The following is a 27,771-nucleotide window of genomic DNA, read 5'->3' as shown; positions in this document are numbered from 1 at the left end:
GTCGACCGAGGACAGCGCTGGCTCGGGAAGACTGACGGCGAGCCACTGGCTACCTCTGAGACCTGGTTGCCACCGCTGAGCGGCGCCGAGGCTGCAGCTCTAGGGCTCGGGACGGAAAGCCGGCGTCTGGGACGGCTTCTCGCAGCCGGCCAGGAGCAGCAGTCCCAAGTGCAAGTGGCTGTGGGCCAGGGTACTGAGGCGCGGCTGACGCCTGCCTGTGACAGAGCCAGTGCTCTCGGCAGGTCCAAAGTGCAAGGCTGGACTGTTCCCGGACGCGCCTGGGCGCCGGGCCCGGCAAAGCGTCCTGGAGTCCCCGGGCGTGCAGGGCGCGCGAACCGGTGCGCCTGGAATAGGAGTCCTTACCATGGAACATGGTCTGCGGGAGGCGGGCGTGGTCATGATGACCGCAACTGCAGCAGGAGCAAGCTCTCACCGCCCATAGTCGCTGCCAGGCCCCTGGTCTTCCGCGGAGTTGCTGGGAGCGCGTGCGGGGTAGGGCGGTCTCTGCGGCTGGTTCCTTTCACCCACGCCGCGCCTGCTGCTTCATCCATCCCAAGGGGGGCGGCACACACCACGGCCAGGCTCTGCGCTTTGCCTTTCCCATAACTTCCGTAGGATCAGCCGGCAATGTACTTTCAGTTTCTACTTTGCGCTGGGTCTGCAGGTTCGATCTTTGGGTTCACCACTCGGGCGCCTTCACCGCCCCACCTCTCTTGAGCACCTGCGTCCTCCCCCAGACGTTTCTGTGCACCTGAACCGGGACCAGAGGAGGGCGCGAATTTCCAAAGCACCACAGAAGGAATGAGATGGCCTTCTGAATGAGAACCATTCGAGGCAAAACACTCTCCAAGTGACCTCTGACTGCCTTGGCAAAGCTAGGCGACTGGGATCTAAAAGCGTTGGTTGCTAATGTGTCCACGGAAGCCGCAAATGTGTAGGGCGAAAGCTGGGCTATTGCAAGCCTACGCCACCAGGGAGGCGTCGCCACGGATGTAGTGATGCCAAGACGTCTTGGGGCAGGGGGGGGCGGGGGGTGGAAGGAAGTAAAGAATGTTTAAGAGGGTCACGCCCTCAGCCCCTCAACCTCTGTAATCAGTCTCTTTCTGCCCTGTGGTTTGTAGATGCACCTGCCCAGGTGAGACCTCAAAGAAAAATAATCCTGTGGGTGCATCTAATCTGGTAAGTGGTATGTTTGAACCCGACTATAACTTCCACGTATACGTTTGTCAGAATTGGCCAATAAATCATACTATCCATTTTTACCGTGTTTTACTGAAGAGTTAGTGTGTTTTTCTAAGCCTGAATTATTTTACTATTTCCTGTTTGAATTTGTTTTCTGATATTCGGCAGGAACCCTGCGTAAAAGAAGATGGGTACTGTAAAGTGACAATAATGATGATGATAATGGCTATCATCTATCTAGCATTTGCTTTGTACTAGTATTGTACTAAGCATTTTATATATATCCTCTCATGCAAACTTTTCTCTGAGTAGACAATTTTCTTATCTACACTTCACAGATGTGGGAACAGAGACTTCCTTAAGTAACTTGCTAGAGTTCACTTAGCTAGTTAGTAATAGAGCTTGGGCACAAACCTGCTGTATTTTGACTCAGAGTTCATGCTTGCAAACTCTGTGTTAGTGATCCTTGTGAATAGTGTAGAGATTGGTGCCAAGAGGGAGGCAGGGTCAGGTATCATGTGGGTGTGTCTATTCCCCACTGTAGGGACCTCTGGAAAGCTTTCTGGAGTTTCTGAGTTCTAAATGGAGACTTAAGCAGGAACTAAAGTAGGGATGTGAACCTTCCAGAGTCTATTACAGTGTGAACAAAGAAAAGAGGAAAAGAAAGAAGGGAGAAAGAAATAGAGAATAACAGTGAAATAGAGAGTGAGACAGAGTTGCTCAAGCCTGACAGCTGGATCTCTGATTCCTCTTTTAGTCTCACTTCTCACATCCAATCCATAAGCACGTCTTGTCAACTTTACCTCTAAAATGAACCCTGAACCAATCTATCCATTATGTGAATTGCCTATGGGCCGATCATTAAAACCCTGCTGTCTAGGGGATCATCCAGCTTTCACCCTTGCTGAAGACTCCTTCACTCTCCTCACAGCAGCAGGATATTTGATTTCCACAATGCCACCTTCTGTGGTCACCCTCTGGCCACTTCCCACTGTATACCGAGCCCTCCAGGTTCAGGGTGATCTGGGTACTGTTGCCTTCTCTGCTCTTCCCTGCTGCACATCTCACAACGCTCCCCACGCCTTTTCTTTCCTGTGCCCAGCCAAGCCTACATCCACTTAGAAGAACAGTACCCAGTACACAGGCATTCAGGAAGTGAGTGACAGAATGAGAGAGAACAATTGTATGAAAATGCATGAATGAGAACACACATGAAGAGGACGTACATAAAGGCAGAGGGAAATAGAAGAAAAGAGGAAGAGTGGAGGGAAGCAATAGAGACCAGGAGACAGAATGGGGTGGAAAAAGCCAAGTATTTCCATTTGAGTGGAACCTAGAGTGGCAAGTGGGGAGTGGAGAAACAGGAGGCTGGAGTGACTTTTAAAAATGAATTCTGTAACTGAACACACCTAGATTGGTCATTTATAAATTTAAAATCCCTGATAGCACCACTGAGGTATGCAATTGCACATAGCCTACACCTTTAAAAAAAAAAAAAAAACTTTTCAGGGACAAATAAAAGAGCATTCATCAATAACTTGCTCAAGAGGAAATCCGTCTTCCTTTTTCATGCAGTCACCATAAAACATGGCAGAATAAAGGCTTGTGCATAAATGAACTTTGGGGAATCATGAAGGGAAATTATGTAGAGCTCCAGGAGAGGACATGTAAATTCCTCACTAAATTTTGGCCCCAAATGTAAAGAATCACTCTGAAGAAAATATTCATAAAGAATTTGAAATTGCTATTGATATATGAAAAGGGATACATTGTCACTACATCAAGTTATTATTTTTCTGTGTATAAGAGAATAAATACTGTTTGGAAAAAATTCCAAAATGAAGTCAGTGGTTGATATTTTGATAAGCTGAACATTATTTTTTATCAAACAGATGGACAAGGATTAAACATTTTATGTTTTTTTTATATGCTCATGTTTTATAACTAGAGAAATGGAGTGGTTACTATAATGTTCACTCATAGAATCCATGAATCGTGCAGAAAAATCACCATGGAAACAAAATAGTACACAGTTTATAAATTACAATCAATAAATATTAAGAGGGAAGACATCATCTCAGAATGATTTAAACAATATAATAGAAAGAACTGAAATAAAACGATAGGAATGTCTACTTAAAGAGAGAATCGTTAAAGGTTAATCAATGTCTTTTTAGTTGTTCTACAATCTTCAGTCAAACTAGTTAGTTTGTGGTAAAGTTGAAAACATTTTCTTTATTAATTATATGAACTACTTTTTACCCAACTTAATATGACTATTGTTTATAGTCTGAGATCTGAATGCTAGCTATCTTTCTGTCTATGGATTCAAAAAAATTTTAATGTTTTTATTTTAGTTTGGCGGGGGGGAGGGGCAGAGAGGAGAGGGAGACACAGAATCCAAAGCAGGCTCCAGGCTCTGAGCTGTCAGCACAGAGTCGGACATGGAGCTCAAACTCGTGAACTGCAAGATCATGACCTCAGCTGAATTAAGATGCTTAACCAATTGAGCTTCCCAAGCACCCCTGTCTATGGATATTTTTTGAGGTATCTATGACTTAATTTTCCAGGCATAATACTCAACATATGTCAATCACAGACACACACACAGACTCACCACACACACATAAAGCCTTATACGTACTGTGCAGTTGCACAGGGGCCTATGCATGTAAGGGCTCCCTGCTTAATTTAATACTCTGCAGTCACTGTCTTGAAATTCTTAATTATTTTTGGATAAGGGGACTTTCATTTTCACTTTGCGCTGGGCCCTGCAAATTCTGTAACTGGTCACGCACACACATATATGCATGTCTTCAAGGTGGTTTCACTCTGGGGAGGGGGGGAATGTATGTTAAATGTATGATTTCAAAGATAAAGAATGTTATGAAAAGGAAAGGATGAGATGTATTTCAAATAAGGGTTAAGGCAATCTAGACCCATTTTAAAAATTAGTGAAACTAAAATCTAAAAAATGTTAATCTACCTGTCTGATGGAAAAATAGGTGTAAGTGGACAACCTATAATTCTAAATCATATCTGTTTTATTTTCAAGCCTGAGCTTGAGGATGGATTTTGAATTTTATCAAATGACTGCTGAGTATCCATTTACATGGTCATATTTTTTTCTTGTTGTATTCCTGAATCAAATTTACCATAATGCTAAATTCAAGTTGCTAATATTTAACTTAGACTTTTGCAGTTATATTTATAATTGGTATGTGTTTGGGTAGTGTGCCCACTAATTTGGCAGAGCAGAGTTTGTCTGTGGTTCTTGTGACAACGATTTGAGGGACAGTATAGAGAAAAGCTATATTCCAATTTGTGGGGTACCAGGGAAGATGCAAGGAGAAGAGACAGCGTTTAAAAGATCTTTGGTAAGATAAAAGAAATCAGGCTATGGTTTGAAAGGCATGTAAAGCATAATAGAAGTTTCTGTTTTCATGCATGAGTGGTACTAAAGCATATTTATATAATAATTAGTGAAATTAGGTTCTCTGGAAGAAGCAGGAAAGGATGGAACTGAGAAACCCAAGATACACGATTTCTTCATGTGATCCCTTCATTTCTCTCTCCTCTTTCATTTTAGTCCTTAAATTGTGTAATTCTAAACAACCAGAATCGATTATAAATCTGGTGTCTAATTTCATGTTTCTTATTGCAATGTCTTCTATGACCTCACCTGTGTACTCTGGATTGAGTATTGGCTAGGGTAAGGATGAAATATTGCCCAAATTGTCTTTCAGAGGGAGGAGCAGTAGCTTATGCAGGTTGCATCATCCCGTCCTTTTTTACACTAATGGGTATGTTGTTGGCAATTAGGGGTTTCTTTTAGGTACTAAATTTTGGAGGGACTGTGCTTTAACTATTGCCTTTATAGATGATTAATTAAAGAAGATTACACTTATGACAATTTTCCTCGTGGAAATTATTCGAAGAAAGTGGAAAAATATTTTCCCCTTATTGCTTTAAAATCCCTGGACAGAGTCCCTTAATATCAGCCAGTTGCTATGTGAAGATGTTGAGTTGTTCTTGTGAGCTCCATGGACAATAGCAACAGTATCTTATTCAACCTGGAATTCTCTGAAATCAATAGAATTCAAGTTACAGATTCTTTCCAAGTATGACTTGTAGAAAAGGGAGATATCCAATTGCACGGGTCTTGACTTGCTATTCTTACAGAGGACCAATGCTCTCGGCAAACCTGTGGTAATATCCAAGAATGTTATAGTAACAACTACTGATTGACATCGATATGTCTAGGGATCTGGTAGGCATGTCAAAATTCTTATATTTAATTTAAATTTAGACTTCTTTTTCTAGTATGGAGGACTGTGTGTCTTATTTAAATCCTTTTATTGTTATTAAATTACAAAGTTAGTTCAATCTGCTTCTCCTTCAGGCAAGCCAAGTTGCTCCAGCACATTGTCACTGTGTCGGATTCTGATTGGACTCTTAGAATATCCATTAACTTGTACATGACATAGAATGATTAAGTGTATTGCAGCAGTAATTAAGTTAAATAGTAATAATTAAAAAAGATCTTATATGTCCCTGAGTTCCCAGGGTATCAGTTGTTCCTCTATGCCAATAGTGTGTCGATTAATTAGCGACCCAAAAGCCTGGAACCACCACTGACATGCTTGCCTAAAAATTCAATATATTAGCTGGTAGTGACATATACACTTCAATGTTAAAAGCACAAAAATGGAAGTTTTTGAGAGATCAAAACACTGAGCTGTTGAGTTTGGTGTTTCAGGAAATGATTTCTTCAAACAATGGAGCAGAGTGTCATTGGTTTCTTGAGTAATATGGCCTATGAAATGGCGGTTATATGCTTTGATTTCCTTGTTTCTTTTACTATGTTAGCAATTCTCCCTAATGTTTAACTAACAAATTTTCTAATCATGTCTTCCTCATTACATTATTTCTCTGACAAACACTTTTGTTCCTGGTCTGTCCTGGATAAGACATTGTTTTTACCAGTGAAATGTAATATTTTCTATTTCTTTTTTTTAATTTAATTAATTTATTGTTTTAAATTTACATTCAAATTGGTTATCATATAGTGCAACAGTGATTTCACGAGTAGATTCCTTGATGCCCCTCACCCATTTAGCCCATCCCCCCTCCTAAAACACCTCCAGTAACACTGTTTGTTCTCTATATTTAAGAGTTTTGTCTTATGTTTTGTCCCCCTCCCTGTTTTTATATTACTTTTTTATTTTTATATTATATTTATTTTGTATTATTATACTATTTTTGCTTCTCTTCCCTTATGTTCATCTGTTTTGTATCTTAAAGTCCTTATATGAGTGAAGTCATAAGATATTTGTGTTTCTCTGACTAATTTCACTTAGCATAATACCCTCTACTTCCATCCACATAGTGGATGGCAAGATTTCATTCTTTTGGATTGCCGAGTAATACTCCATTGTATATATATACCACAGCTTCTTTATCCATTCATCCATCAATGGACATTTGGGCTCTTTTAATACTTTGGCTATTGTTGATAGTGCTGCTATAAACATGGGGGTGCATGTGTCCCTTCAAAACAGCACACCTGTATGCCATGGATAAATGCCTAGTAGTGCAACTGGTGGGTCGTAGGGTAGTTCTATTTTTAGTTTTTTGAGGAACTTCCATACTGTTTTCCAGAGTGGCTGCACCACCTTATATTCCCACCAGCAATGCAAAAGAGATCCTCTCTCTCTGCATCCTCGCCAACATCTGTTGTTGCCTGAGTTGTTAATGTGAGCCATTCTGACAGGTGTAAGGTGATATCTCATTGTGGTTTTGATTTGTATTTCCCTGATGATGAGTGATGTTGAGCTTTTTTTCATGTGTCGGTTGGCCATCTGGATGTCTTCTTTGAAGAAGTGTCTATTCATGTCTTTTGCCCATTTCTTCACTGGATTATTTGTTTTTTGGGTGTTGAGTTTGATAAGTTCTTTATGGATTTTGGATACTAACCCTTTATCTGATATGTCATTTGCAAATATCTTCTCCCATTCCATCAGTTGCCTTTTAGTTTTGCTGATTGTTTCCTTCACTGTGCAGAAACTTTTTATTTTGATGAGGTCCTAGTAGTTCATTTTTGCTTTTTCCCTTGCCTCCGGAGACGTGTTGAATAAGAAGTTGCTGTGGCCAAGGTCAAAGAGGTTTTTGCCTGCTTTCTCCTCGAGGATTTTGATGGCTTCCTATCTTACATTGAGGTCTTTCATCCATTTTGAGTTTATTTTTATGTACGGTGTAAGAAAGTGGTCCAGGTTCATTCTTCTGCATGTCGCTGTCCAGTTTTCCCAGCACCACTTGCTGAAGAGACTCTATTCCATTGGATATTATTTCCTGCTTTGTCAAAGATTAGTTGGCCATACATTTGTGGGTCCATTTCCGGGTTCTCTATTCTGTTCCATTGATCTGAGTGTCTGTTTTTGTGTCAGTACCATACTATCTTGATGATTACAGCTTTGTAATACAGCTTGAAGTCCAGGATTGTGATGCTTCCTGTTTTGGTTTTCGTTTTCAAGAGTTCTTTGGCTATTGGGGGTCTTTTCTAGCTCCATTCAAATTTTAGGATTGTTTGTTCTAGCTCTGTGAAGAATGCTGGTGTTATTTTGATAGGGATTACATTGAATATGTAGATTGCTTTGGGTAGTATCGACATTTTTACAATATTTGTTCTTCCTATCCAGGACCATGGAATCTTTTTCCACTTTTTTGTGCCTTCTTCAATTTCTTTCATAAGCTTGCTATAGTTTTCAGTGTATAGATTTTTCACCTCTTTGGTTAGATTTATTCCTAGGTATTTTATGGTTTTGGTGCAATTGTAAATGGGATCGCTTCCTTGATTTCTCTTTCTGTTGCTTCATTACTGGTGTATAGGAATGCAACCGATTTCTGTGCATTGATTTTATATACTGCCACTTTCCTGAATTCATGGGTCAGTTCTAGCAGTTTTTTGGTGGAATCTTTAGGGTTTTCCATATCATGTCACCTGCGAAGAATAAAAGTTTGACCTCCTCCTGGCTGATTTGGATGCCTTTTATTTATTTGTGTTGTCTGATTGCAGAGGCTAGGACTTCCAATACTCTGTTGAATAACCATGGGGAGAGTGGACATGCCTGTCTTGTTCCTGACCTTAGGGAAAGATCTCAGTTTTTCCCCATTGGGGATGATATTAGCGTTGGGTCTTTCATATATGGCTTTTATGATCTTGAGGTGTGATCCTTCTATCCCTACTTTCTTGAGGGTTTTTATCAAGAAAGGGTGCTATATTTTGTCAAATACTTTCTCTGCATCTTTTGAGAGGATCATATGGTTCTTGTCCTTTCTTTTATTGATGTGATGAATCATGTTAATTGTTTTGCGGATATTGAACCAGCCCTGCATCGCAGGTATAAATCCTACTTGGTATTGTGAATAATTTTTTTTGTGTTGTTGGATCCGGTTGGCTAATATCATGTTGAGGATTTTTGCATCCATGTTCATCAGGGAAATTGGTCTATAGTTCTCCTTTTTAGTGGGGTCTCTGTATGGTTTTGGAACAAGGTAATGATGGCTTCATAGAAAGAGTTTGAAAGTTTTCCTTCCATTTCTATTTTTTGGAACACCTTCAAGAGAATAGGTGTTAACTCTTCCTTAAATGTTTGGTAGAATTCCCCTGGAAAGCCATCTGGCCCTGGGCTCTTGTTTTTTTGCAGATTTTTGATTACTAATTCGATTTCCTTACTGGTTATGGGTCTGTTCAAATTTTGTATTTCTTCCTGTTTCAGTTTTGGTAGTGTGTATGTTTCTAGGAATTTGTCCATTTCTTCCAGATATCCCATTTTATTGGCATATAATTGCTCATACTATTCTCTTCTTATTGTTTTTATTTCTGTTGTGTTGGTTGTGATCTCTCCTCTTTCATTCTTGATTTTATTTATTTGGGTCCTTTCCTTTCTCTTTTTGATCAGACTGGCTAGTGGTTTAGCAGTTTTGTTAATTCTTTCAGAGAACCAGCTTCTGGTTTCATTCATCTGTTCTACTGTGGTTTTTTTTTTTTTGGTTTCGATAGCATTAATATCTGCTCTAATCTTTATTATTTCCTGTCTTTTGCTGGTTTTGGGTTTTATTTGCTGTTCTTTTTCCAGGTCCTTAAGGCATAAGGTTAGGTTGTGTATCTGAGATCTTTTTTCCTTCTTTAGGAAGGCCTGGATTGCTATAGACTTTCCTCTTATGACCGCCTTTGCTGTGTCCCAGAGGTTTTGGGTTGTGGTGTTATCATTTTCATTGACTTCCATATACTTTTTATTATCCTCTTTAACTTCTTGGTTGGTCCATTCATTCTTTAGTAGGATGTTCTTCAGTCTCCAAGTATTTGGTTGATTTTGAGTTTCATAGCACTGTGGTCTGAAAATATGCACACTATGATCTTGATTGTTTTGTACTTACTTAGGGCTCATTTGTGTCCCAGTATATGGTCTATTCTGGAGAATGTTCCATGTGCACTGGAGAAGAATGTATATTCTGCTGCTTTAGGATGAAATGTTCTGAATATAACTGTTAAGTCCTCTGGTCCAATGTGTCATTCAAAGCCATTGTTTCCTTGTTGCTTTTCTGTTTAGATGATCTGTACATTGCTGTGAGGTGTTGAAGTCCAGTACTATTATGGTATTACTATTGATGAGTTTCTTTATATTTGTGATTAATTGTTTATATATTTGGGTGCTCTCACATTTGGAGGATAAATGTTAACAATTGTTAGGTCTTCTTGGTGGATAGACCCCTTAATTACGATATAATGCCCTTCTTCATCTCTTGTTGGAGTCTTTATTTTAAAGTCTAGATTGTCTGATATAAGTATGGCTACTCCAGGTTTCTTTTGTCGACCATTCAACAAAAGATGGTTCTCCATCCCCTTATTTTCAATCTGAAGGTGTCTTTAGGTCCAAAGTGGTCTCTTGTAAACAGCATATAGATGGATCTTGTTTTCTTATCCATTCTGTTGCCCTCTGTCTTTTGATTGGAGGATTCAGTCCATTGACATTTAGAGTGAGTACTGAAAGATGTGAATTTATTGCCATTATGCTTCTTGTAAAGTTGGAGTTTCTGGTCGTGTTCTCTGGTTCTTTCTAGTCTTCGTTGCTTTTGGTCTTTTTTTTCCTTCTTTTCTCCCCTCAGAGAGTCCCCCTTAAAATTTCTTGCAGAAGAGGGCTGGTTTAATGGTCATGAACTCCTTTAATATTTGTTTGTCTGGGAAACTTTTAACTTCTCCTTCTATTTTGAATGACCGCCATGCTGGATAAAGAATTATTGGCTGCATATTTTTCTGATTCAGCACACTGAATATATCCTGCCACTCCTTTCTGGCCTGCCAAGTTTCTGTGGATAGATCTGGTGCAAACCTGATCTGTCTTCCCTTGTAGGTTAAGGACCATTTTTCCCTTGTTGCTTTCATGATTCTTTCCTTGCCTGAGTATTTTGTGAATTTGACTATGATATGCCTTGCTGATGGTCAGCTTTTGTTGAATCTAATGGGAGTCCTCTGTGCTTCCTGGATTTTGATGTGTGTGTCTTTCCCCAGGTTAGGAAAGTTTTCTGCTATGATTTGCTCCCATAACCTTTCTACCCCCATTTCTCTCTTCCTCTTCTGGGACCCCTATGATCTGATATTGTTCCTTTTTAATGAGTCACTCTTGTCTCTAATTCTTAAATTATGTATTTTCACCTTAGTCTCTCTCTTTTTTTCTGCTTCATTATTCTCCATAAGTTTGTCCTCTATATCACTGATTCCCTGCTCCACCTCATCCATCCTTGCCACCTTGGCATCCATTCGAGATTGCAGCTCAGTTATAGCATTTTTTATTTCATCCTGACTAGCTTTTACTTTTTTATCTCCACAGAGAGGGATTCTAATCTATTTTCAACCTCAGCTATATTCTTATTATCGTGATTCTACATTCTGGTTCAGACAACTTGCTTGTATCTTTGTTATTAAGTCCCTGGCAGTTGTCTCTTCCTGCTCTGTCTTTCGGGATGAATTCCTTCATTTCATCATTTTGACAGGAGAAAAGGAATTAATAAGGTAAAAAGAATTAAAAGTAAAGAATTAAAAACAACATACACACACACACACACACACACACACACATCAAATAAATGATGCTAGATCCTAGGTGTGTTTTGGTCTGGTTGTTGAATGGAGCTTGATAGATTAGAGAAAAAGAGGAAGGAAAAAAAATAGGAAAACATTTGAAAATTTGAAAAAATGAATACAATGAAATAGAATAATATGAAATTATGGAAGTAAAATCGAATTTGAGAAATTTACAAAAAAGTAAAAAATATACTAAAAAATAAAGAAAAGTATTTTTAATAAAAATTGAAAATAAAAATATTTTTTTTCTTTCTGTATTCAAGAAAAAGAAAAAAAATGAAAAGGAGAGAAAGAAAAGAAAATTGAATAGATGGACCAGCAAAGAGACCAAAGTACCATTGAAATTACATCATTTTCCCCTAGAAGTCAAACTATGAAGCAATTTATAGTCCGTATACTAAGCAGGCGGAGAGACTTGTGGTGTTCCTGAAGAGGGAGGTTGGCCCAGGTGGGCGGGGCTTAGTGTAACAGCTCTGTTCTCCACTAGATGGTGCTGCTTAGCTTACTGGAGTGGATTGTTGTGGCGCTTGTAGGTGTGTATGCACATGCGCGGGAGGGGTGAAAATGGCGTCAGCCAGTTACCGAGTCTGTAGTTACAGACCTTTGTTCTCCAGATCAGCAATCGCGCGCCTGTCCTTTGTTTCTGTTTTCTGTCCACTCCCCGCGTTTACACTGCCCGTGACCAAGTCGTCAGATTACCCGGCGGCACCTCCCTCCTGAGTTGTATCTCAGATGTGGCTGTGTTTCCCAACCCCTCACTTCCCGGGGACTGTGGCTTTATCCCGCTCTGACTTTCTGGGGGAGGTTCTCACCGAGCAATGGCCGGGTGCCGGCCACACCCTGGAACGTTTGCAGGACTGTGCTGCTGCTGGTGTCCAGAGACTGCTGCTGGATGCCAGCCCACCCCAGAAAATGTTCATGCACTTGTGTAGCAGCAGCATTTCGGGGATTATGGAAAATCACAACACACATCTGGCACCAGGCTTCACTCCTAGCGACTTTGTTCCAGCACCAGAGAATGTGTTTGTTCCCTGGGGTCTGCTGGCACCTTTGTCAGCTGCACAGCTTCTACCAAATGTCCTCCCAGCAAAGGAGCCGCTTTTCCCCATGTCGCCCGAGAACTGCCCGGACTTCACTCTGTTCCTGGGGATTCGCCCTTCTCATCAGAGCACCACCAGGTATAGAGCTGCGGAGTTGCAGACTCTCCGCTCCCCTTGTTTATAGAGTCTTAGTGGCATTTAAACCCGCTCTTTTCTCCTTTCTCCCTTTTCAGTTTAGTCCCTGTGGCTATTTCCACTTTTCCACTTTCTCTCCACCTGCTTTGGGGGGGAGGGTGCTTTTCCCAAGCTCCCCCATCCCTCACCCCGTCTCTGTCATCTTCCTGCAAGCAAAAACAGTTCCCTGCCCTCTGTGGGTTTCTCCCTCCCCTCGTTCACCTCTCTGCACCACGTACCTGCTGAGTTCTGTGGTTCAGGTTGTGCAGATTGTTGTGTTAATCCTCAAATCAGTTTTCTAGGTGTGCAGGATGGTTTAGTGTTGATCTGGCTGTATTTCACAGAGGCAAGATGCAAAAAAAACTTCCATGCTGTCCCACCATCTTGGCTTCTCCCCCCAGTGACCAATAATTTCTATTTCTTATTATTTCTTTCCTTTCAAAATGATGTTCTGTGTTATTTTCATTCTCTGAGACTTTTAAACTTTTATTTATATTAGAAAAGTGAGGATCTTTTGGTTCTAATTCCAAACTAACCCATGTTAGAACTTTTTTTTTTGAAAGAGAGAGAGAGAGAGCACGTGCACACACACAAGAGGGGGAGGGAGAGAGACAGAGAGAGAGACAGAGAATCCCAAGCAGGCTCCACACTGTCAGTGCAGAGCCCGACATAGGGCTCAAACTCACAAAACATGAGATCCTGACCTGGGCCAAAATCAAGAGTCGTAGGCTTAACTGACTGAGCCACCCAGGAGCCCTCAGAACTTTTGTTTTTTATCTTAAACTTTATGAAATTAGAGCTGTTTACCAAGTACAAATATGTCCTCAGGTATTAAATGATTTAAATGTACATTTAAACTTTTAAGAATATATATTTTCATTTTATATACATGATCTAAGTGGCTTCCAATGAGATCTAACCAAAAGACAAGACAAAAACAAATACTGCATGTGCTGGTGCATTGATCATTTAAGAATGATCCTTTGAGACTAGAAGTTTTTTCAAGCATCGTCCCATGGCCACATATAAATCAGTGACTTTAAAGTAAGATCCCCAAACAATCAGAACAATACAAAACTGAAGACTTTCAAGAGCCACAAGACACTATCAAAAGGCAAAAAAGATTAAAGGCCCAAAGAAATTTCAGGAGGTGATCTAGAAAAGTGCTAGGAGATATGGAGTAGAGCAAATTCATACTTTTGTTCTTGTTTCAGTTTGCAAGCAAGCTCCTAAGAACCTCCCAGGTGTAACCTAAAACTGGTCCATGTTCTCAGGGGTCAGGGAGAGACAGAAGAAAGAGGCAGGCCACTCCAGATTGGCAAGGGGCTTGTCCTGGGCAGAAGTAAGATGAGTAGATCTCTGCACCTGCCCACCAAATCTTAAAAGTTTAGACAGAGGCCTTAACTGAGTTCAATCACGTATACCATCCAGATGGTCTCAACACCACATCATTGTTTCAAGGCTGTATCTTTGAAGAAGCCACTGGGAAGGGAGAATGCAAGTGGAACCTACATTACAAGGAATGGGGGGAGGAGGAGGGCAGTGAGGAATCTCTGATTTGTGGTCCAGTTCAAGGTCAACCAGCAGTCACATCCTCCAACATATTATTATAGTTACTTTGTGTTAATATTGATTGAGACTACTATCTTTCTGACTTTAATTTCCTCTATGTCTTTTGATTCTCTTAATAAATATTTGTATTGTTGACTTTGACTTAATACAATTGCTTTTTTTCCCTCCTTTTAATCTTTATTGAATATTAAACTGTAAAAGGAAGTAAACCTTATGACACCCCTGTTCTTGTAAGCAGACCTTTTTGACAGTTCTCTTTTGGTACTTTTCCTTCTGTGTGCATGCAGTTGATTCAATATATCATATCATTAAATGGAATTAACTGGACCTTTGCTTTTCCATGGTAGTTAGTACCAACTCAAACAGCCTGTGTTTCTGAAATGCATGGTTGCCAAAGCAATGACTATCTTCCACTGAAAAAGCACCAACAAAATTTGGTATAGCTGTTCTGGCAGTGCATTTTATGTTACTAGAAATAAAAGCCAAATAGCAAGTACACAAAATGGTAATCAGTTCCACTCTTTCAATGGCATATAAGACATCCTGAACTGTTTTTATCTGCTTACTGCTATACATGTGATATATACGCTCTAGGAAGATACAAAGGAAATATCATAAAGATTGCTTTGCCGTCGTGAACTTCATTGATCAGGGGTTACCTTTCTTCCTTTCTTCCTGAGAATAGTTAAGATTAGCACATAAATGTGCTTAAGTCTTTCCCAGTCCTAAATAACCCTTCTTTTAATTCAAAACATAGTTATCAAGTAAACTATGTGGCATACACTGTTCTAGGTACTTAGAATATATCAGTGTATAAAAAAGACAAAATATAATTTCTGTTAAATTGACTTTACATTCCAGGGGAGGAGATAAGCAAGAAAAAGGTAAAAATTATATAAAATTTAGAAAATTATCAAGATCAATGGAAAAAAAGTAGCATCAGGGCAGGGGCTTTGTGCAAGTGGAAGAGAGGGTAGGGGAGAGAGCTGTGATTTTGAACAGACTTCAGTAGGAAGCTGACACTTGAACAAAGATTGAAAGGAGGTAATTGAGTGAGTCACATGGGTATGTCTAAGAAGCATCTTCTGGAGAGAGGAAATCCAGCACCAAAACTCTAGGGCAAAGAATGCCTTTAGCCTGCAGCCACCCCACAGGCATTTGAGCCTTTGAGAAGCCTGCTTCTAATTGCTCTCCTTCTTTCTCCCCTTCTTCGGCATGGGACTCCCGAATAGTTTTCACTTACAGTTTCCACTCCTGTTCATTCATCACTGCACTCTGGCTTCTGTCTACCATGTTCCAGATCTTCAGGGAACTAGTTGGTAAATTCTTGATGATGTTACTTCTTAAACTGACTTCTTAAAATTATAAAAGCAGAACATGTGGGGCGCCTGGGTGGCGCAGTCGGTTAAGCGTCCGACTTCAGCCAGGTCACGATCTCGCGGTCCGGGAGTTCGAGCCCCGCGTCGGGCTCTGGGCTGATGGCTCAGAGCCTGGAGCCTGTTTCCGATTCTGTGTCTCCCTCTCTCTCTGCCCCTCCCCCGTTCATGCTCTGTCTCTCTCTGTCCCAAAAATAAATAAACGTTGAAAAAAAAAATTAAAAAAAAAAAAATAAAAGCAGAACATGTAAAGTGTAAACATTGAATAAATGGAGACAAGCAAATTTTAAAAAATTAACACTCTATCTAGCCATCATACTTATGATGGTCATGCTGTTAATATATATTTTTAATCAAAGTGAGATCATACTATACATATTGATCTGCAACATGCTTTGTTTTCATTTATCTGTCTCTACCTTTATATTTCAGTAATTCATATCTAATATCTAGATATTCAAATTTCCAAAATTGACCCCAAACCTCTATTACACTAGAGCTTTGGGTTATTTTAGTAGGTTATTGTATTAGAGATCACATTCTGGGCACTAGAAGTGCCCATGTCTTCTAGACCTTTCAGTAGCCACAGCGGGGAAAAATTATGAGTTAGTCTTGATCTTTCTAATTACATTTTAATAGTTCAGCTTTTTTTCACTTAATTTCTTTATTTAGAATGTTATCACTTTTCTCTTTCACTGAAGGATATTGACTCTTGATATCCCTAATTTAATTCCTTGTTTTTTGACAACAGACATAAAGTAGTTGCAAAATATTAATACTAATATTATATTAAACAACATACCTTCTAATGGAATTTTAAACCGTTTACATACTTCTTTCTGTTCCTGAACACATCCCTCTAAGGACATATATAACATCAAAATGTTGCATTACAGGGTAATTTAAAATCAATCTTTTTTATTTATGGCTATTTTGCTGATTTAATATATGATAGGTTCAGTTGTTTCCAATGGTATTTTCTAAACTGAGATACATAGAAAAGCCTACTACAGAAGTTCTGTGTGGCAGAACTTCTACTTCTCTTTCCTCTTCTATCCGTTCTTTGCTTCCCCCAGTAGGTAAATATGTTCTCCAAACCAGAGCATAGAGACTTTGTGTGTGTGTGTGTGTGTGTGTGTGTGTGTGGTAGCTGCATTATATATAAATGGCTCATAATTTTTAAACATTATCTATTGCTGGCCACTTGGTTTGGATGCAGTCTTGTAAAAGCACTTTGTGTCCATTTTACTACTTAGCTTACTCGATGTCTCAGAAACATTGCCATTTAATCACTCCTTCTTGGAATATTTTTTCCTTCCTATGTTTTCATGGCCATCCTTAATTCTCATTTTGTAAACTGAAAATCTTTCCTTCTCATTCCTTTGCTTCTCTTCCTCTGCCTATTTGTTGTAACATTTCTATTCTTTTTTTTTTCAAGTTTATTTATTTAGTGAGAGAGAAAGAGAGAGCATGCATGTATACAAGCAAAGGAGGGGCAGAGAGAGGGAGAGAGAGAGAATCCCAAGGAAACTCTGTGCTCTGCACTGAGCTGGACACAGGGCTCAATTCCTTAACTGTGAGCTCATGACCTGAGCTGAAATCAAGAGTCAGATACTTAACCGACTGAGCCACTCGGGCACCCCTGTAACATTCCTATTTTTCAGGGTTCTGTTTTCACCTATCTCTTCTCATGCTACACTCACTTCCTGAGTTACTTTATTCATTCGGAAGGTTTTAACCATTACTTTCTGCTCATTGCCTACATTTTTTGTTTCTGGGATAATCCTACCTGACCTTAAATTCCAATCCCGTTATCCAACAGGCTATGGTGCATCTACCTGAGTTTCTCAAACATATCTCAAACTCAACATATACCATCATATGCTTATTTTCTACCTCATTATTCCCACTCTATATCCTTCCAGAATATATAAGTTAATTGTACGTTTTATCCCCTAGGCTAGAAACCTAGGAATGATAAAATTAACCACTAAACCCTTTGTGATACCATTTGCTTATTACTATCTTCTCATCCATTGCCTTTGTTTAGGCAATAGGAATCACTCTCTCTTTCCTCCACTACGAAACCTCCTAAAAGATGTTTTTGAAAAAAAATTGATTAGCTATGTCACTCCTTGCTTAAAGTTTTTCAGTGACTTCCTGTTTCTTAAGGGCTGTGTCAATAGACACTCTGCATGGAATACAAGATTCTTCATGATTTAGCTCCACCCTCCTGCCATCCGATCATTTAGACAGACACCCCACCAGCATCCTGAATCCTCAAGTCATTCAGATTCCCAGGCTTCCCTCTCTCTGCACCTGCTGTCCTTGCAGTCTAGAGTGCTCTTGACATTCTTCAGGTTAAGCTCAGTTTTTATTTCCTAAGGGATGTTCTATCTAGTGTCCCTTGTATGAACTAGGTCTTTATTTTATCTAACACTTAGCAGCTTTATTGTAATTGTTTTGATGATTTTGAGGCTACAGACTTCTTTTTTGTTTATGCTATCTTTTGAGCCCAGCACAAAGCTATCTTGCCTTAGGCATTTGATGTGTGTTGAATGAATGGATGGCTACTTCCACTGTTGTATGTTACACTATTAGACTTTCACAGTTTCCTGAGGATAGGCACCTATCTTATTTTTGGTTCTATTCTCAATATTTAGCATAATCCCTTGACATCACAGGCACTCAGTACACATGTAGCCAATATCATCTTAGAGGTAGGTGCATGTATTCATGCTGGTTTATTTACACATCAATTCATAACTAGGGTTTAGATTAATTGGAATATCTCACTCAGAAATTCTAAATACAGACAGACTCTACCTTTTAGACACATTCAATTTAGTTATATATTTGCACAACAAATGTATTATGATTTCATCATGCATATCTGATATCAACATACTAACATATTTGGCTATGTTAAAAATGTAGTATAAGAGGGGTGCCTCAGTGGCTCAGTTGGTTGAGTGTCTGACTCTTGATTTTAGCTCAGGTCATGATCCCATGTTCGTGGGATCAAGCCCCATGTTGGGCTCCACACTCAGTGTGGAGCCTGCTTAAGATTTTCTCTCTCTCTCTCTCTCTCTCTCTCTCTCTCTCTGCTTTTCTCTCTCTTTCTCCCTCTCCACCCCCCCCCCCATTGGCCCTTCTCCTCCACTCTCTCTTTCTCTCTTTCAAATAAAAAAAAATGTGCTATAAGAGACAATTACTGTCCTGAAAATTCAATATCTTTAAACCTCACATAATCTACATAAAATAACACTATAAAGATGAAACAACTTTGTGTGTGTTGTATGTGTTCTATAACTAAGAAATACATAAAGGAAATCGTAAAGTGATGGGGAAGAGAATTCAGTTAATTATGAAATAGCTTCTTTTGTCAAACATTTCCATTCATTCTATACTATTAAGTTGAAAATATTATGGATTTAGTTGTAAGATCTACTTTAGTTATTTTATCCTCTTCCTATTCCTTCCCACAAACAAACAATTTGAAATCAAGGAGACTGGTTCTAGAAATTATTCCAGAATCACTTGTTTTTATTTGCAACATTTGGTTTATGGGAATTATTTTGGTTATAGCAATATTTATGATGACTAATAGTGGTTTCTAGGCAGCATTGTAAATAAAATTTTTTAAGTATGTGTCTTGGCAGACAGAAGGTGATGTTGCATAAAGTGAGTCCAGAAAATTTGTTTTATAAATTAGTGTAGGTATTGGTTTTGCTGTTTGTTTTGAATTTTATTTGCATTCTGGAATTATTAATTAAAGAAATATTCTATCTGAATTGGATGGGCAGTAATTTGATATCCTTTATACTTCATTCATTGATGAAGTTATTTTCATTAATTTGTAATTAATTTTGTCAGACTTCCTCCATATTGTCTAATATATATTAAATACTTTCAAAGTATGAAATGCCACATGTATGTCACTATATTTTAGTAATGCTGACAGGGTAAGGGCAATCACAAGAAAAAACTATGCTCCAAAACTAACAATTTATGTTGAAATGGACACATATTGAAAAATATGAATATCTATATAATATTATATATCTTGATTACTAATAAAAAGTATTATGACTATTTTAACATTCTGGAATTTTTACTTCTTAATTTTTTTCCCTTTAAAGTGGCTATCTTGTGAATTTATAAATCAATTTTATGTTCATGCCATCATTTTTCAAAATGTATTTTAGAAACACCTTATAGAATAGGTTACAGAGCCTCATTAGTATATTACTTTTTAAAAGTTTGTGGTTTGATTTTCAAAGACAATGAAAAAACTGATTTGGAAACTAAAAGAATTATGGAATTCTTTTTCTTAAATGTTTATTCATTTTTAGAGAGAGAGCATGAGCAGGGGAGGGGCAGAGAAAGAGAGGGCAGAGAGTGGGACAGAGAAAGAGAGGGGGCAGAGAAAGAGAGGGGGCCAGTCTCTGGGCTGACAGCAGAGAGCCCGGTGTGGGGTTTGAACACACAAACCCTGAGAACCCGACCTGAGCTGAAGTGGGACACTCAACTGACTGAGCCACCCAGGCACTCCAGTGGAATCCTTAAAAAAATAATTTTTAATTAATTTTGGCAAGGTCAGGAATTCAAATGGCTTCAGGGGCCATTTGAAAGCTAGACAGCCTTTAAGGGACTGCAGTGACTGCCTGGGGAGATCAGGCCTTTGTAAAGGAAATCAGAATGTAGGATCAGCATTTCCTGGTTTTCCAGTCTTGTAGGCAAAACTGAAAATTTGCATATTCACTGGATCTTCCCAATTTTTAAATGGTGGGTCAGTTCTTTTCAACACTTCATTTGCAATCTCTGCTTAGGAGTAATACCTCTTCATAGTACTTATATTGTATGAAAGCTTCTTAAAGTTTTTATAAGTTCAACTCTCTACACACCAACTGCTTTTCTCTCTAATTTATCAAAAGCTTTATGGCAAACTGTGAAGATTAAATATATCATATGGTCTTTTATCAGTGAGGCCTTCTCCCCATATAAAATAGAAATCCCCCCTACCTTATCCCTATATATTTTTCTCTATATCATTTATCGACATTTGACAGATTGTATGTTTACTTGTTTTTGTTTATTCATTATCTTTTCCTCTCCATTTTAACATAAGCTCCATGAAGATATTTTTTGTTCATTGATGTATATTAAGTTCCTGGAACAGTTACTGGGAAATAGTAGGCCTTTAATAAATACCCATTGAATGAATGAATATTCCACATATAATCAACTGCATGGGGGAAATAACAAAAAATTAGGGATATTTAATGTTGGCAAGAAAAGACATGATCAGGAATACATCCAACAGTGTGTTGGTTCATACTGGACTAGGAGAGCTGACTGTATGCATCTCTTCTAAGCTGTGCATTTAGTGACATCCTATTGGTTGCTTGAAGCCAGCCACGGTATTTCTGCCACAGAAACTAGAAAATGATACAGATGTGTCATTTACCAGCACACCATTATACACAAGAGTTGTGAGATATTGGCTTAGCAGAAGAAAGTAGTTTTTAAACATTTAGGGCCATCACACAGAAGAATGGCCTAACTCACAGGAAGTGTTAACTCTATTTTAGAGATTTACTTTTTGATATGATACATTGTAAAACTTACTCAGGTAGTTTATAGTGCCCTGATGAAATATTTAAGCTTGGTGTTTTATTTTTTATTGAATAGGGGTGCCTGGGTGGCTCAGTCATTTGGGTGTCCGACTTTGGCTCAGGTTATGATCTCGTGGTTTATGAGTTGGAGTCCTGCATCGGGCTCTGTGCTGACAGCTCAGAGCCTGGAGCCTCCTTTGGATTCTGTGTCTTCCTCCTCTATCTGCCCCTCCCCCGCTGGCACTCTGTCTCTCTTTCTCTCAAAAATAAATAAAAAACATTAAAAAATTTTATTTTTTATTGAATAAAGTAAGCACGTGTGTTTTATAGTTTTCTTATACTTCCACTTATTTATGGTAAGGATAGTATGCTAAGTATTTGTGGGTATGTTTTTATCTACTGTTATTTCTGCTTGCTTTCACTCTTAAAGTCTTGTTTCTTTGTGTGCCTGGTTATGGTCCTATCATTTTGCGCTAGACATTGTTGTAGAAACCTTATTTGTAGGAATGACTGGAGGTCTAGAATGATAGACATCTTTCTCCAGACAGAACTTTTGTGTTCTTATGACAGGTAACTAGATGTACTTCCAGTTTGGGACCGTCAATCTGAGTTCCAGGTTTGAAGTTTCTTGGACCATCCAGATAATGAAAAACCAGACTATCAGTGTATATGAGGCTTGTGTTGCTCATAGTGCTCCTCCCGTGAGGGCACAACTTTTTGATGTCTCAGTTTAAAGTAATGAGTGATTAATTAAGCCCCAACTTTTGAGCTCTTATTTTCTGATTCCCGCCCCCCCCCCTTTTTTGTAGAGAAGCTTTTATTGATTTGTGGCTGCAATATTTTTTTTTATGTTGAGAGAGAGAAAAAGACATTTAATTGTCCCATTTTTTACCTACATTATCTGCACTTATTTGAGTCTTTCCCACCCCCTTTCTTTGTTTTGTTATCTGCGTCTCTTGCTAAAAGCAGAGAAGATTCTTCCTATCTCTTAGAATTGGGTGGTTGCCATAAATCTAGCTACCAATTTAAATAACACTAAATGCTAATCATTTTTAAGTACTTGACACATATTAACTAATTTCAGCCTCAACCCCATGAGATAGTGTATCAGTTATCCATTGCCATAATAGCTGTATAACAAACCACTCTAAAACTTAAAAATGTTAAACAATTTGCAACAATCGCTGTTTATTATTTTTCAGAAGTCACTGGTTTGGTGATCTGGACTAAGCCCAAAAGACCTTGACCTGGATCATTCACTTGTTTACACTCAGCTGCCTACTTGGGTTGAGTTGTGGGGTCTAGGAAGGTCTCAGAAATGACAACTTGGTCCTTTTCTGTGTGGTCCCCAATTTTTCAAAAGGTCAGCCTAGGATTTATTCTCACAGCTACGGCAAGATTCCAAGAAAGAAAAGTGGAACTTTTGAAATCCAAGCTCAGACTGCACACTATCACTTCCTATATATTCAAATGGACAAGGTAGGTCGAGACATTAGTCCAAGTTCAAGAGATGGGGAATAGAATCTGCTTCTTTATAAGAACAGTTGCGAAGTCAAATGCCAAGTGTATGGATCCAGTAAAGAACTGGAGCCATTTTTGCAACTTTTTCCACAGATGGGTATTATTATGCACATTTTAGAAGAAGCTGAGATATGGAGAGGCTAAGTAAGTGGATGAAGGTCATGGAGTAATTAGATGATGGCACTAGTGTTTGAATTCAAGCAGTCTGGTTCAGTCCGTGCTCTTAACTGCTACAATCTACTCTCTTCCAAGTGAGATATTAAATCAGTTGGTGGAATGATAGAGGAGGAAAGGCAAAGGGTATCAAAGGGGCTTTGCAATAACTCTATAGAGAGAAAGAAAGAACAAGCCATATAGAAAAAAAATGAGGATTACAGTAAGAAGGTGACACTAAGAACCCTCCTTCTGAAATCAAATAAAGGTTTGCATGTATTCTATGGATTTTGGAAAGGGAGAGGAATGCTGTTGAAGATAGATGGCTTACTGGGGGCTGCAGCTTATTAGAACCCATCTCATTACAGTAACTGGAAGGAGGGCACAGTATCCAAAAAATGTCACACACAAGGATAAGATCCCAGTGCTGTGAACAGTTGGGAAAAGGGTTTTGCAACTTCTTGTACCAGCTGCAATATTAACTTTAAATCTTATAGTTTGGTTGATGAAATTGGTTTTTAATGCTCAGTTTTTGTATGAAATTGACATGGAAATATGATCCCCCCTCCTGATTTAACATAATAGACATACCCAAATTTGTTAGGTGGTAGATATTCTTAATTTTTAATTTATACTTTTATTACTACCTGCAACAGTGCCTTCCTTGATCTCTCAGTTCCCAGTTTTTCTGCTTCCATTTTTTATAGAAGCCAAAGCAATTTTAAAAAATGCACATTTGATCATACCATTCTTCTGCTTAAAATTTATCAGTAATACCCATTATCTCCAGAGTGGAGCCTTTAAGGACCTTTATCAGGTGGCTGTTCTTTGCCTCCCAATCTATTTCTTATCTTCATTTCTCTCCCAGGCAAATACCTTGCAGAATTCCAAATGTGTCATACAGTTTCATGTCTCTTTCCTTTACTTGCATGGCTTTTTTTTTTATAAATATCTTGATCCACACAGGTCCTTCCTTCCTTCCTTCCTTCCTTCCTTCCATCCATCCATCCGTCCATCCTTTTTTTTTTTTTTTTTTAAATCTTTGCCAGTTTGAAAGGTTGGCAGAGAACAATGCTAAAATTGGAAAGGCATGTGATAAGTATCAGCCAAGGAAATTGTGAACAGAAGCGGCATGTGTTACTTCTAGGCTAAGCCAGAGAAAAGATTATGTGTGATTCTCATATCTCTTCTCATAATTCATTGGCTAAGAAGGGCACAGGTTTCAGATTGAAGAGCTGTGAGTTAGTGGGACCTTCTTCAGTGTAGATCTCTAAGTAACTATATGAAACAGAACTCCCCTCTAATCTGTGATAAATTTGTTGCATGAATGAGAAACCAGCTTTCTTTTGCTAAATTATGGAGATTTGGGAATTAATATAGTGCCACACCATAACCTAGGCTATCAAAAAAAACCATTCACCATTGGTTTTAATTTTCATTCTTCATAATACTAATGAGTTTGAGCTTTCATATGCTTATTGAACATTTAAGTGTTATTCATGGTCTTTAGTACTTCTTTGGTAAAATTCCTGTTCATGTCCTTTACCTATTTTTCTACAGGCTATTCATATTGATTTATAAAACATCTTTATATATTAGGTAACATTAACCCTTTTACTCATCTATGCTGACATAATTTTTCCAATTTATTAATTACCTTTTGATTTTATAATGTATTTTCATGTTCAGAAATTTTAAAATAATATATACAGTAATCTATAAAAATTTAAAATTATTCTTGTTTTAGGATGAAAAAGTCTTTTGAAATTTGGTATTTTGATTTTTTTCTCTAGCTTTTTTAAATATTGAAATGTCATTGACATATCATTGTATAAGTTTTAGGTGTATCATATAATGATTTGATATGTGTGAATATTGCTAAATGACTATCATGATAAGGTAGTTAACATCCCTCAGCACACATAGTTACAGAATTTTTTTCTTCATTGAGGACTTTTAAAGTCTACTACTCCTTTAGGGACTTTCAAACATGCAATACAATAGTGTTAACTATAGTCACCATGCTGTGCGTTATATCCCTAGGATTTACTTATTTTATAACTGAAAGTTTGTAAAATTCTGACCACTTTGACCCATTTCTCTAGTTAATTCTCTTTGTTATTTCTTATTTTTTAAAACATAAAATTCTGTAATCTGTGGTGATTTATGTTGATGTGTGTGCCAGATAGGGGTATAGCTTTGTAGTGAAAACATTGTCTTAAAACTTGGCTCTTTCCAAATTAAAAAGACCATGCTGGTGGTGTGCTTTTGAATTATTCCTCCCTAAACAACATCCTCATGACATTAATTATCCATTCAGTGCATTTGGGACACCTTGGCCAGTTAGCAGTGCACTAAAGATCTGTCTATCTACTACAGGGGCACAGAGCCCACCACAGGAGGACATGCAGGAAGCAGAGACGTTTCCAGCAGCAAGGGGAAATGGCCTGATTCTGTGATGCAAGCAGTCTGGAACTAGAGGGGAAACAGCTCTCTTCCTCAGTCGCTTTTTGGTTAGCACTTGATTTCTTCACTTAGTGATATTTCAGTCTTTTATGTGGTAGTAAAATATAGATTGAGGACTGAGAAGCATTTTGCTAGGCTCATGGGAAACGCTCTTGCTTTAAACATTTTTTTTTTTCAGTTTTGTAAGTGAAACAGTGTAGTAATTTACAGTAATGGAGACTTTCACTATGCTTGGAGATAAAGACGGTATAGATAGTGAAAAATTATCTCGTTATTTTTTTCAGTTACATGTCATATGTTCTAAGATTTATATTAGGATGTAATAATCCTCAGTTCTCTAACCAAGTACATGTAGATGCTCCCTTAACACAAAGGTCTGGTGAACACAAGATCTATAAGAATCCACAAAACTGAGATTCTACAAATCGCAATCAGAAATGTGTCTGAGTGATGGTGATGGTATAAAGGCAATGAGAAAGACTGAGAGTGAGAGAGAGAGATTGAGAGGGACAGAGAGAGAGTGAGAGAGCCTAACCAGATGCAGCCTGGCCAGAGGCAGGTTTATTTACATGGTCTACAGTCTTCTGCTTTAGCAGTGGGTCTTTTTCTTTCATGAAGTGGACCACATTCTCACCCTGTCTTAGCCTGACTCACTTTGCAAAGAATTTTAGGTGATCCTGGGCTACAATGGTTCTAGGAAAAAAGGAAGATGAGTCTTAGTACCACCAATGCAGAGTACTGGTAATAGTCACATTACCAGTTTTCTGCATTTGTAGAAATATCAAGTCCTACTGTGTCAGCTTAAAATACTGCTTCCATCATGGTTTCCCATGAAGTTGCAGTTGGAAATCTATGTAGAATTGATCTGTTGGTTTGATATTAGATAGAATTTTAAAAATATTGGTAATATTTCATCACTTATTGATTTTTGAAATCCATTGTATTTTAACATCTAGAACAGGTAGGGGAAAAACCCACCCATGCATCAGTGATGTTTTGTGCTTAAAGACAGGTGATCTAAAAATTGACAGGATCACATTTCTAAATTTCTCAAAGCACAGACCCATTCTTTATATAATCTGGTCTCATTTCTCCAATTTGGTATCTTCAAAAGCAGATTTGTATACTCTACAGATTAGAAAGCATTATCATCCTTTATCACAAATTGATATGTTATTAATACTGAAATGTAATTGCAACATGTCCACATACAGTCAGAAGATGATCTAAATACTTCCAATGTTGTGTGGGAAATGACCTTGGTGTTATTTATACTTAGAGCTTCAAGTGCACTACCAGGCAAGTTATCTGTACAAGAAAGAGGTCACAGAACAGATGGGTTTACAGACTAAATTATATTTTGAGCTACATGTTTTATTAGATAAATTTAAAATATACTGTGACAAGCAAAAGGAAAGAGTGGGTCAGTTAATAATCTAAGGATATGAGGCAAGCAGGTGGAAAATTCACACGCTTAAATACTGGGATATCACAAACCAAGGCTGAGTTTTAACAAAGATTCAACTATTTGGAAATATCTTGTTGATTATCTAAGCTTTAAATTGGAAACCTGTTTCTCTAGAAAATCATTTTGCAACTCTGAGTTGAGGTGAGTAACAGTGAGTAAGGTGCTAAGCAAATGTAAGATGTCATTGTTTTTGACAGTAACACCAAGCTTACTCTGGAAGCAAAATATTCTTGTTGTAAATCCCATTGTGGTAATGAGTTACTCAATTAGATTCATTTATTCATTCACTCATGTAATGATTTATTATGTTTTAATGTACTTTTAGATAGTGGGAATAAAACAGTGAACAGGACAGCAAATATTCCTGCTCTTACAGAACTTCTATTCTGGTAAGGAAAGAGAGAGAGACAGAGAGAGAGAGAGAGAGAGAGATAGAAACAATAAAACATAAACAATTAAGTTGCAAGGTATGTAAGAAGATTGTAAGTATAATGAAGAAAAAATAAAGCAACATAAGGGGGTTTGGGAATACCCAGAGGGTTAGGGGTTGCAGTGAGGGTAGGCCTCATTGGCAAGGTGATGTCTGAGCAGAGTGAGCCCTATAGATATTTGGGGTGGAAATGTGAGAACATTTTTTTGTTGTTGTTAAGAAGAGATAAGATTCTAGAATTAATTTGAAGATAGAGCCACCAGGATTTGTTAACAGGTTGGATGTAGGCTGTGAGAATAGCCAGTGCAAAGGCCCTGAGACAAAAGAGTTTCTCATTTCTTCTAGGAATACTAGTGGATCCATTGTAGCAAAAGCAGAAGGATCAAGGGGGAGAGCAGGACACCAGGAGGTCAGAGAGGCAGTGGTGGGGCCAGATATGTAGGACTTTGTAGGCAATTTTAAGAATTTGGCTTTTGCTCTAAAGTGGGAGTTATTTATTTTACATGCAGGGTTTCTTTTTTTTTTTTTTTAATTTTTTTTAATGTTTATTTATTTTTGAGACAGAGGGAGACAGAGCACAAGTGGGGGAGGGGCAGAGAGAGAGGGAGACACAGAATCTGAAACAGG

At 38.3% G+C, this 27,771-nt stretch overlaps 2 protein-coding genes across 7 annotated transcripts in view; one reads left to right on the top strand and one right to left on the bottom strand.

The window, feature by feature from the left end:
• Positions 1–975, bottom strand: part of IL7 (interleukin 7) — a 59,575-nt gene extending 58,600 nt beyond the window's left edge. For both annotated transcript variants that reach the window (XM_025922659.2, XM_025922661.2), the window contains exon 1: positions 364–975. In XM_025922659.2, coding sequence (XP_025778444.1) covers positions 364–373 — 10 coding nt within the window. In that variant the 5' untranslated portion in view covers positions 374–975. The remainder of the gene's footprint in view (positions 1–363) is intronic.
• LOC147572031 (uncharacterized) overlaps positions 1–27,771 on the top strand; it is a 602,793-nt gene that overhangs the window by 5,182 nt on the left and 569,840 nt on the right. For all 5 annotated transcript variants that reach the window (XR_015246950.1, XR_015246948.1, XR_015246949.1 and 2 more), the window contains exon 2: positions 1,122–1,179. The gene's annotated coding sequence lies outside the window, so the exon portion shown is untranslated. The remainder of the gene's footprint in view (positions 1–1,121; positions 1,180–27,771) is intronic.

The sequence above is a fragment of the Puma concolor genome, chromosome F2, assembly GCF_028749965.1.
Source record: "Puma concolor isolate L17-30 chromosome F2, mPumCon1.1.hap2, whole genome shotgun sequence".
Lineage (NCBI taxonomy): Eukaryota > Metazoa > Chordata > Mammalia > Carnivora > Felidae > Puma > Puma concolor.
Note: the sequence above shows the minus strand (reverse complement) of the source record. Positions and strands in the feature narration are given on the sequence as shown.